This window comes from Solanum dulcamara, chromosome 6 (assembly GCF_947179165.1).
Source record: "Solanum dulcamara chromosome 6, daSolDulc1.2, whole genome shotgun sequence".
In the NCBI taxonomy this organism is placed as follows: Eukaryota; Viridiplantae; Streptophyta; class Magnoliopsida; order Solanales; family Solanaceae; genus Solanum; species Solanum dulcamara.
This window is the reverse complement of record NC_077242.1, coordinates 76,490,271-76,502,264: the sequence shown is the minus strand read 5'-3', so window position 1 is coordinate 76,502,264 and position 11,994 is coordinate 76,490,271. Positions and strand designations below refer to the sequence as shown.

The 11,994-nt window shown below is 30.6% G+C and overlaps 1 protein-coding gene across 1 annotated transcript; it reads left to right on the top strand.

The window, feature by feature from the left end:
* The first annotated feature begins 4,278 nt into the window (after window positions 1-4,278).
* LOC129891608 (cation/calcium exchanger 1-like) lies at window positions 4,279-6,164 on the top strand. The gene has a single exon (XM_055967023.1). It carries the CDS (start codon window positions 4,355-4,357, stop codon window positions 6,062-6,064), a length of 1,710 nt encoding a protein of 569 aa, XP_055822998.1. The 5' UTR covers window positions 4,279-4,354; the 3' UTR covers window positions 6,065-6,164.
* The last annotated feature ends 5,830 nt before the right edge of the window (window positions 6,165-11,994 follow it).

Sequence of the window (11,994 nt, the reverse complement as noted above, 5' to 3'; positions counted from 1 at the left end):
TGACTAAGTTAAACCTTGTTTTATCTCAATTACTTCCGCATTTACTTTCCGTTGAGTTTTAAGCTGACTTGTCTCGGTGGGTTGAGATGAGTGCCATCACGCCCGGATTCGGGTCTTGACACTTCAAGTCTTCACTAAGGTATGTAAGGCTAACCAAAACATGGGTTGAGTCCACCCATGTGCCCTATTCTTGTTTTGAGGTTAGATATCCATGAAAATGGAGTTTCTTGGTATGGTACACATTTGAATGAGTATAGTTCCCATCTTATTTAACTATTGATGTGTTAATGTTGTTGAGCTAAGAGGTTCCTAAAATGAGCCCTTATATGAGTATGAGATGATGAAGGAATGAGTTGCTAAATAATTTTGTTGGTCTTATTAATTATGTAGATTTGATAGAGTATACTATCTTCTTAAGCATGTTGCCTATTATAAGAGTGTTGATTTGAAGTCTTGAAGATGTGATGAGTCATAAAGATTTTTTTCTCAAATTGATGGAGGTAATGATTGATTTTATATCTAGATGATGTGTATATATGTATTTTAACACTTCCTTGAAGATATGATTGAGATTGAGCATTGAGATTGAGACTTGATTGTGATAGAGTTGATGAGTCGACAAGGTTGTAATGAAACTTATCGATGTGATTTGATTCAATTGATTGGATGGAGTTTTATGAGCATTGAGTCTTGGGAGAAGTATCGAGCACCGAATTGGGCAAGAGTATAGTCCATACTCGAACCCAATAACTGCGTCGCCAAACGTAGGGGGGATGGAACCGTTAAAGTCGGATGCTTCCCCGAGAGATTTGTCCTGACATTATAGGACTTGGTTGGATTGGATCCATGATTTGATGACTCGTTCATGCCCTGGCAAGGTATGAGCGGACGCGGCAACAACGTCGGTTTGTTGTACTTTCACTGGCTCATAAGTGATGGTTGTCGGTTAAGAGAAACTCCCAAATAGGTGTTGATAGTACTCTGAGTTGGACTGAGTTGACTGTGTATGATTGGTCCCTTCTAAATCATATCCTTGTTTAGACTTAGGACATTTGATTGAGTTGTCATCCTTTTGAGATTGAGATCCCGAGTTGATTGATTCTTTCTTGATGTTCGTTGTATTCGGCCGTTTTACATACTCGTACATTCCATGTACTGACGCCATTTGGCCTGCATCGTTTCATGATGCAGAGACAAGTACTAGAGATCATCAACCGGCGCTCCGTTGAAGATCCACTTACACTTCCAGCCAGTCGGTGAGTCCTCCTAGTTCCCGGAGGATATTGGGCCATTCTGTACAGTTTTTGATTGTCTTTTCTTTATTTAGATTGTTGGTAGCCATGGGCTTGTCATTGGCACCTTTTAGACTTGAATAGAGGCTTCATAGACTGAGACGTGAGGAGGTCAAGCGATCATCTTGAGGATTCCTAATTTGATTATCGTCTTGATTGTAAATGTTTGGCCTTCGGCCCTTATTATATGAGAAGTATTTCGTAAATTGAGTTTTCTTCTAATAGAATGTGCTTGAATGAATGAGTGACTGTACCAAGTGGTTCGCTCGGAGGTCAGAGATGGCCTTCGGGTGCCGGTTACGTCTAGGGTACCCTCCCGGGGCGTGACAATCCATCTAGTGGACACCTCTTACTCTTTTAATATATTTTTAGTCTTATTTTAGAGACAAAGACATTGTGACTGTATTTTTCTTTCGTACTTCGTTAATGTATTAGTGGCTTGTACACATGATAACCAATCTTAGGGGATTTTGAGTTTGTTTTAGGTGTTTTTGATTAAGTTAAATTTTGATTGATTTCTTTTTCTTCCGCATCTATTTTCCATTGGGTATTAGGCTGACTTGTTTCGGTGGGTAGAGATTAGTGCCATCACACCCGTATGTGGGTCGAGACAGAAATTTCACCAAAACTTCACTCAAAAATAACTTGTCAAGAATAGTTGGAGATTTGGGGCAAAACACTCGTTTCGACTCTATTTTTTGAAATCTACTTACTATTGTGAAGTTTCAAGTTTTACAAGTTAAACTCCGTATCATTGTCTTTTAGAGGTAGAGTCTAATAATGAAAATGGAAATAAAACATATAAATAACGTTTAGTGATCATTTTTCGACTTTATTTTTTGAAACTTGCTCACTATTATAGAATTTCAACTTTTACAAGTGAAACTTAGGAAACGACTTTTAAAGATTGGAAACAAAAACGTAGATATGGCATCCATTTTCCAATTTTTGATTCTGTCTTTGAAAAATAGCAATTGTAATAGAGTTTCAAATTCCACGGATAAAACTTCATGTCAATATCCTGAAGTTTCATTTTAAAATTTTAAACAATAACTCAATAATGGAGTCATAATTTTCACGACAGAATGTCAAAATATAAAAAATCAACAAGAATATCCTGATCGACATATAATTTGTCTTAGTCTTGATTAACATATTTACCATACATACATATTACTTATTGATAGAAGTAGATAAATATCTCATCAATTGATCAATATGCATGTAAGTTGACTCGAACATCATATTATACCAAAAAAAAAAAAAACTTCCATACATCAAGGATTCCTTTTATTTTTATTAATAACAGTTTGTTGATTTGATTAGATTATCAAGGAGGTCGGTCAAATAGGTGTAATGGCTAAGGCACATGTGCAGTCAGATTCTAATACATTTGTTACTTCTAGAGGATTTTCATGTTTGGACTCTTTTTTGTTTTGTCTAATCATGTAGATATCATGAAAAAAATAATTTTATTTATTTTTAGAATAAATCTTAACTGATCACATTCACATACATAAAGCATATGTCTAGTATTTAAATACGTTTCCAATATGAAAGTGAAAGTCGGCTCTAAGCAGGATCTAAAGACGTTTAACGTAATTTTAGTTAATATAAAAATTAAGTTTAATCATCAAAAGTGTGATTTCTTTTAGTTCAATTTTTTTCTTCTGTTTTAAGTTAGGTTCTTAAGACAAAAAATCAAATTTTTAAATATCTCTTTTCCGATTTTAATTTTTAAATAATTAAGTTAGAAATAGAAACTAAAATTGAGAGAGACTAAGCTTCTTTTGGGAATTAAGAAGTAAAAATGACTTCATAGCTAAGTAAACTGTTAAACTATTGAAAATTATGTAATAACGTCATTATTAAAAACTCATTACTATTTTCATAGATATTTTGATTAAATTGGTCAGAAAAGTAAAAAATAGTAATGTTTTCATACCGAAAAATTATGAAGCTTTTCACTATTTTAGTGGAAATCTATTTCTCATCATATATTTTTCAATAAAAAATAATTAAAAAAATCATATTTTATAGCATAAATTTTTTTAATTATTAGAATATATTTTTTGTAGTAGTGCGTTATCTTTTTATTAGCACAAAATGTCATTTTCATTCCGACTGATTTTGTGAATTTTATAGCATAAATTTTTCACTTATTAGAATATATTTTTTCTAGCGCGTTATCTTTTTATTAGCACAAAATGTCATTTTCATTCTGACTGATTTGGGTGAATTTATGATAGTTCACATTGACTTTATTTCTAAGAAATTCCGACTTTACTCCAAACATGTCGACACTAATGTTGTACATTAGGGATTGTTTGGCTATGGTATAAGAGATAACAATCTTATGATAAAATACGGAATTATTTTATTTTATATTTAGTTATGAACATATATTAATCAGTCTCGGAAATCATATTTTATGAAATTAACTATTTCATATGTAAGGTGGAATTAGCTAATTTCATCACATATCATTGTCTATCCTATCTCAATAATCATTCTTATCAGCTCTTATTTTATTTTTCATGTTGGGATTAATAAAATCCGCGTTAACATATATCCATATCAATTCAGGGTTAGATTTTGAAAAATTTAAAATCTATCCAAATAATTTTTGACATGAAATAGTAATAAAAATGTATATTTCATGATAAATAAACAAAAATATTTTACTACGATATATATTTTTCAATTGATTGTATAAACATTTGAGCAATAATTCTTAATATCCTAATAAATCTTTCTAAAATAAATTTGAATTAATCTAATAATAATAGCTAGACATTTGTAGGATAATTTCTTAGCACCTTTGATAAGTAAACAAGTTGTTTGCAATTTGGCACATGTCTATCTATTTTGAAATTTTGGCCTTTTTTCTTTTTTGTTTATTAACAGCCTGTTTTATTTCTTTCTCCAAGAGATTTTCTTTTAACATCAAAAAGCAGTACTAAGGAATCTTTATGTCTCATTGTCCCCACAAATCCAAATTACAAAAAGTCCATTATTCATACCAACTATTTTCATATTCCAAAATCATCTCTAGAAAAATAATGGGTATTTTTCAAATTCTCTCTAAGTATAGAACCAAGATTCCATCTTTATTCTTCAATATCATCTTCCTTCTTATTATTTCTTGTTTAACATTTCATTTCTACTCTTCAAATTCCAATTTTTATCCAAACAACACTTTCACAATTCCCCCAAAAAATAATTTCTTGAAAGGCAAAGATATTGGTTGTAAAGGTATTGAAAAAATCACTAGTAGAGAAGAAAAGTGCACTTATGTTAAATCACATGAAGGGTGTAAACCTGATGGATATATTTTTTATCTACAACTTTTTTATTGCACTTTTAGCCCAATTCTTGGATATATCTTACAAGCACTTTGGTTAATTTTACTTTTTTATTTATTAGGTGATACTGCTAGTAGCTATTTTTGTTCTTCACTTGAAGGGCTATCAAAAAGTTTGAAACTTTCACCTATAATTGCTGGAGTTACACTTCTTTCACTTGGAAATGGTGCACCTGATTTATTCTCTAGTATTGTTTCTTTTATGAATGATGGTACAAATGATATTGGACTTAATAGTATAATTGGTGGTGCTTTCTTTGTTTCAAGTGTAGTGGCTGGAATTACAAGTATATCAATTAGTCAACATGGGAGGAAAATCAAGAAGTCAAGTTTTATAGGGAATGTCATGTTCTTGATTCTTTGTGTTGTTTGCCTTCTTGTTGTGATCATCATTGGGAAAATTCACTTGTGGGGTGCTTTGGCTTTGTTTGTACTATATCTTGTCTATGTTTGCTTCATATTTGTCATGGAAATGTATGTTCAAGAAGAGAAGTATTCTAATTATGATGATAATGATGATGGTGATAAAGAACTGGTTTTGCCAATGGTTTGTGACATGAAAAAGGGTCAAGAATTGTCATGTGAATTATTAAGAGTCCCTTTGTTGATGGACAAAAGTGAGGTTCAAAGTGGAAAATTTTGTGTGTTGAGAAAAGTTGGGTATGTTCTTGAATTGCCACTTGACTTACCAAGAAAGTTGACAATTCCAAATGTTTCACAAGAGAAATGGTCAAAATCATTTGGGATTGTGTCAATCACTTTAGCTCCTTTGTTATTGGTTCTCATTTGGGATTTCTTTGGGCCTAAATCAAGTATTTGGGCCTATAGTATTAGTGGAGTTCTCGGGGTTTCTTGTGGGGTTCTTGTGTTTTTCACTAGTGATGGGCTTCACCCACCAAAGAAGTTCAATTTTTTGTGGCTTGGACTTGGTTTTTTAATGAGCATTACTTGGACTTACATCTTGGCAGAAGAGCTTATTTCTTTGTTGGTTTCAATGGGCCTAATCTTTGGGATAAGCCCATCAATTTTGGGCCTGACTCTTCTTGCTTGGGGTAACTCATTGGGAGATTTAGTGTCTAATGTAACACTAGCCCAAACTAGTGGGCCTGGAGGAGCCCAAGTGGCCTTATGTGGATGCTATGCTGGGCCTATATTCAATACCTTAGTGGGCTTGGGCTCATCACTCATTTTCACAACTTGGAAAGCATTTCCTTCAAGCTATATTGTGCCAACAGATTCAACTATTTATGAGACCATTGGGTTTTTACTATTGGGCTTACTTTGGGCCTTGGTAATTTTGCCCAAGAGGGATATGAGGCTTGATAAGTTCTTTGGAGTTGGGCTTTTGGCTATATACTCATGTTTCTTGTTCTTAAAGCTTGCTAGAGCTTTGGGCTTCGTTTATTGAATTTCAAGCCTAGTAAAGTAGAATCAAAGATTTCTACTTGGATGTAAATTTATTAATGTATTCATCAAAAGTATATAATGATGATGTATTTTGCCTTGTATATTCAACGCCCTATTCGATAATCTCTTGATTTATACTTATTTTCAACTATCTAAAAGAAATCGACAATTATTATGTCATTTCTCATCTCTGTGTGCGAAGAAATTTAATATAAAAGGACATCATTTTACTTAGATTAACCAATACCATTTAGCAGATTCTAAAACAGAAATAGCGTTCATTGACTACTTGACTAGGAGGAGCCAAAGTGGCCTTATGTGGATGTTATGTTGGACCTATATCAATCATTGCGTCTTTCCTCATCTCTAGGTGCCATGAAATTAAAAACTAAACGTAATCCTTAACTCCAAGACCATTTAGTTGATTCATAAAATAAACTTTTTAAACTTTGTAATTGAAAAATAGTTAATATCCCGGAGTTTCACTTATGAAATTTGAAACTCTGTGACAATGACTATTTATCAAATGCAATAGCTGAAGAAGTGTCTATTTATGAAATTTAACCTTTTTGTAAAAGTAACAAAACCTTGGGGCTGGAGCACATAGCAGTAGATGGGCTAAGTTTGATGTTCTTATGTAAGCCGAATGTATAAACAAGACCAATTGTACACCAATATTGGCCTATTAGGCCTAAAGTTTGTTTGAACTATGAAGTTAAGACTTGGATCGTGAATGAAATAGTAAGTGAAAATATCTTGTGTGGTATAATGTTTATCGGAATGAATCACATATGTTGATTGAGAATTGATCGAAAATTCATTGATAATGAGTTTGTTGGGGCAAAGATATGGGCAAGGTCTTACATTCTTAAACATACTTCGAAAGCGACTCTATTTCAAGGCTCAGAATTATATATTTTTTACCCCTTCATAGGAGCTCTCACATTTTTGCTTCCTTAGTGACTCAAATTCACAATCTTAACCTTGAAGGTTGAGCGTGCTTATCACCAGAGCAACTCCGGCCCCTCTCGTTGCTTACTTGGATGGTTGTTACCTATTGTAACGTATCATATTGTTACTTTAAATACAATATTTATTTTAATTGTTATTTAAATTTTATTGTATCGTATTATCAGATCCGTTGTTATGCAATGATGAAAAATATCATTTAATGTAACTATTGATTTGGTATAGTCGTACTGTTACCATTTTTTTCTCATCTTGACCTTGTTTATTATTTAATAATTCTCATATGTTTGTTATTACAAAGCGCTAAGGCACTATTATAGTAAGGGGTTCTTTCTCTCTCGTTAGCGTTGTTTTTTTATTGCAGTTAGGGTTTCCTTTTTTTTCTCAAAGTCAACTTTATCCGTTTTTTGTCAAGCTTTGAAGTTCCTATTTTATTTAAATTTGTGGAATATTTAAAAAAGCGCAGATTTAAAACTCTATATCTATATATGAGGTTGGTCTCGATCTCGCTTGATGATACCCCTCTCAATGAATACAATACAACACAATACACTTGAAAAAATTATGTAATAATCATCCACCAAGATACAAAGTAATTATCGCTTTATCACAATCTTAAATGTCTAATCCAATCTTTTGCTAAAAGAGATTAAAAAGTCAAAAAACAATAAGGGAATAAACTCGATTCAATTCCCATCATTTATATGACTCATGTGTCCTTTTTTGACATAGCTGTTTGTTCCATACTATAGTAGAAAGGACAAAATATACTTACTTCAAATAAACGGTGAATCAAAAACTCCAAAAAAAGAAAAAAGGGAAGGAAACAAATTCTATAACTAGAAAACAAACTAATTAATCCACAAAATGAGCTTTGACCTGACAGATTTCTTTTTTTTTCTTTTGTCCCTTTCTTCTTATAAAATTCTCGAAAAAAAATCAATCCCGAATAAGTTTAGCTAAGTCCGTAATAAATCAATTCATACAATAAAATTTACCTTCAAGGTCTGATTTCTCATATTTGATCAAAATAATTCAAGCACAATTCACTAATTATTCAATGGGAAAAGTTTTAACAATAATTAATTTTTTGGAGTTACTTTTAACCAAATTTATTATATTTTCGACAAGACTAGACAATTTAATATGTCAATATTTCTCTCTTTCGATGCAACAACAAGATCTTTTTTGTAACAAGTGATTTTCTTGAGTTTAATTTTCAACTTTCATTAGAAAGTACCGATAGATTCTATCAGAAATATTTACTAACAAAGGGGTTTCCAAGAAGTTGGTTTAGTCGACTAATTAGGAGTCATGTGTCGTAGGGAGGAGGGGGCAAGCCATTACTATACGTTCAGCCAGCCTTAAAAAGGCTATTTCTAGTAGAAATGATAAAATTATTTTAAGTATTTTAACTGGAATAGCTTTGTATATTTTTTTATTCACTAATTATTTTAAGTATTTTAACTGGAATAGCTTTGTATATTTTTTTATTCACTTACTTTTTGTACTTTGATTACTTTATTTTATCTGTGTCGCTTTCGTTATTTGCTTTCTCATATCGCTTTGAACTTTCTAGCCTTATCTGACCCCTTTTATGCTTTTTATTGAGCCGAGGGTCTTTCGAAAACAGTCGTCCTACCTTGATAGGAGTCAGATCTGCGTACACTGTGGGATTTCACTGAATTGTTATTGTTGTTGTTATAATCTAGCATGCTCAATTCAATCATGTTATTAAAAGAGGGATTTGGAATAGCTATATGCATTTTTTTTATTCACTTAGAATCTGACATTCTCGATTCAATCATGATATTAAAAGAGAGGATCTTTTCTAGAAAAAAATAATCTTGCAACTATGAAAACCACAACACAAGTATTCATTTTTCATTCATTCTATCTAATAAAAACAAATTAGCTTATTTTTTTCAAAATATTTTTTATTATATCAAATATCAATGGTCTAAAAATAGATGGACCTAGTTATTATTATATGGGACCAAATGCAATGAGGTGTCAAATATATTAGACTTAGACTAGATACACATAACACCAAGACAGCAGCTCTTAACTGTACCTGTGACAAATAATAACATCAGCCATTAATGTTTTTATTATCATTTATAAAATATAAAAAAACATTTCATTAAATGCAATTGAAAGCACTTTATTCTTTTTCTAATTTTGTGTTTGCATATAGTTCTGTGGTGTCGTATAACTCTTTTTATATAATCTTAAATAATCAGTAAAAAATTCGTACAAATCCTTACAATTAAAAAAAAAATCTTGTTCAAGAAATATCTTCTACTTTACTTTTTAATAGGGTTGTACAGGACAAATCGATAAACCGCACCAAACCGACAAACCGAATCAAACCGGAAAAAAAACCCGACTAGTGGTTTGGTTTGACTTGGTTTGGTGTTTGAAAAAAAAAACCGACCATTATAGGGTTGGTTTGGTTTTAACTAAAAAAAGTCAAACCGAACCCAAACCGACCCGATTATAGATATACTACTTTTAAATTATGTTATACATAAAAATATTTATTAAAATGTAATTTATAAATATTTTTTTAAAATTTTTCATAATTTTTGTTTTCTTTCTTACATTTAGATTTGGACTTGAGAAGGTCATCTAAATAATATACAAAAAAAAACCATCTTATAAAGTTATATTATAAAGTTAAAACTTCAAACAATGTTCTGCCTCCATCTTATATGTTGATATTTTGTACTAGAACTCTTTTTAAGAAGCACTGCTCTGTGCTTTTTATTAGATACTATGAAAAATCCGAGAAACCCGAAAAAACCCGAAAACCCGAAAAAACCCAAAAAATCCGAGAAAAATTGATATCGAAAAACCCGACTTTTATTGGTTTGGTTTGGTTTATAGATTTAATAACCCGACACAAATGGTTTGGTTTGGTTTGTAAAAAATCCGAACCAACCCGGTCTATGTACACACTTACTTTTTAATATAATAAAATGAGTGACTATTAAAATTAGGACAAAGTTGTTTTAGTATACTTTCTAAAATGGAAAGTTTAGGTGTCCATTGAGATATATATCATTTATACCTACTAATATTGACAACAATATCTAAGCATAGTCTCCAATGAAGTATGTAGTAGAATGATCCGGATCTCTTTGTTCTTAATTAGCAATCTCGAGTTTGAATTTTTTTATTTTAAAAAAAATTACCTTTTAATAGGTCAATCAGTCATGAATCAGAATTAGCTGGCTAGGAACGACTTTGGATACGGGATGTTTAAGGTTCAATTGAAAAACATAACTTATAAGCATATATGGTCTTCATTGAGATGGTTGAGATTCATCAATCTTTAACTAGCGATCTCAGATTCGCTGATAGTGAGTGTTTTGCCTCCATTAATGAATTTATTCAAATTAAATCTGAATTAATGGGGACAAAAATGATTTTTGAATACCAAAGTATTAAGGCTCAACCAATAAAACACCTAACCATAGTCATTAGTCAAGTTTTATTTATTTATTTATTTATTATTATTATTATTATTATTATTATTATTATTATTATTATTATTATTATTATTATTATTATTATTATTATTATTATTATTATTATTATTATTATTATTATTATTATTATTATTATTATTATATGTTTCATTTGGAAGGAGAAATATTAAGTCAACAATGCAGCTACTCACAACGACTAAACTTTCCATGGCTGAACAATTAAATAAAAGTGGGTAAAGTATCAAGGCATAATTAATTAATTTAAAAAATTTAATTTTTTTTAAAGAAATAGTTCTGTTGCTTTATTATTATATAATATTATAATAAAGTCAATTATTTTAATTTGAGAAAAATAATTTTATGACTTTTTTATTATAACAAATAAATAAATGATTGTCATTTTCTACCCACACTTGCCCAGAAAGGGCATGTTCAATACACACTTTGTAACTATTTATGAATTCGATATTTATATCAAGCTAATAAACATTTAACATGATTACAAATTAAGTATTTCTCTTATACTAGGTAAGTTACTTCAATTTTAGAACCTTGCAATGTGTTGATGCAACTTAACCTATGTAATTCTAATTTAGTATTCAACTTCAAAAATTAGCTCATAGGGCGAGAATAATTTAAGATCATTTAAAAAGATATATCATTTCTCATCACCAAAGTGACACACTTAATATCGTACTTTGGTACAAACAGGACTAGTATCTGGCGCATGGACAATATAAAATGAAGCCCTAAATATTAGGAGACCAAGATGCTAGCTCGATGGCATGCTAGTTCGTCAAAATCAAGTTACTTTGGCTAAGCCTATATTTATGTTATTTTTTTTAAATTTAATATGTACAAACTATCTATTCAAAATTCAGTAAGCAAAAATAATTATGTTCCAAAACTCGATAATTAAAAATCTTGAATTCTCCCTAATGAGAATTGCATAAAATCATCAAGTTTCCAAGAATGTAAAAAAAAAACATTAAACATGAAATCTAACATTCTGTGAGAGTACTAAAGAGAACTTGCACACAAATTGATAGTACAATCAAATATTACTCTAAGCTAATATTTGACCATAGATGTTGAAACAAGTTTTGAAAATTTAACTTTAAATATATGTTTGATCATAGATTTTGGATCAGATTATAAAAAATTGTTTTCATGTATTTTAATTTCAAAATCTATGATGCGGTAATATTTATGTTTCTTGAAGTACTCTTAAAATTAATTCAACAAGCATTTATGTATATCTCTGAATTTGAACATAAAAGTTGTTACAATTTCAAAATTTAACCAAACCTAACCCTTCTTGAATGCAAGAAGTGACCACAACTACCACCCTATATATCACCTTTAATAGCCTTTATAACATTACTACCAAAACTGCCTCATAAATACAAATGACAAAGAAAACTCAAATACTACAAAGAACAGCTGTAAAAATCAATTGGAAAATAAC

Coding starts and splice junctions, on each gene's coding strand:
- LOC129891608 (XM_055967023.1), top strand. CDS start 4,355: ATGGGTATTTTTCAAATTCTCTCTAAGTATAGAACCAAGATTCCATCT.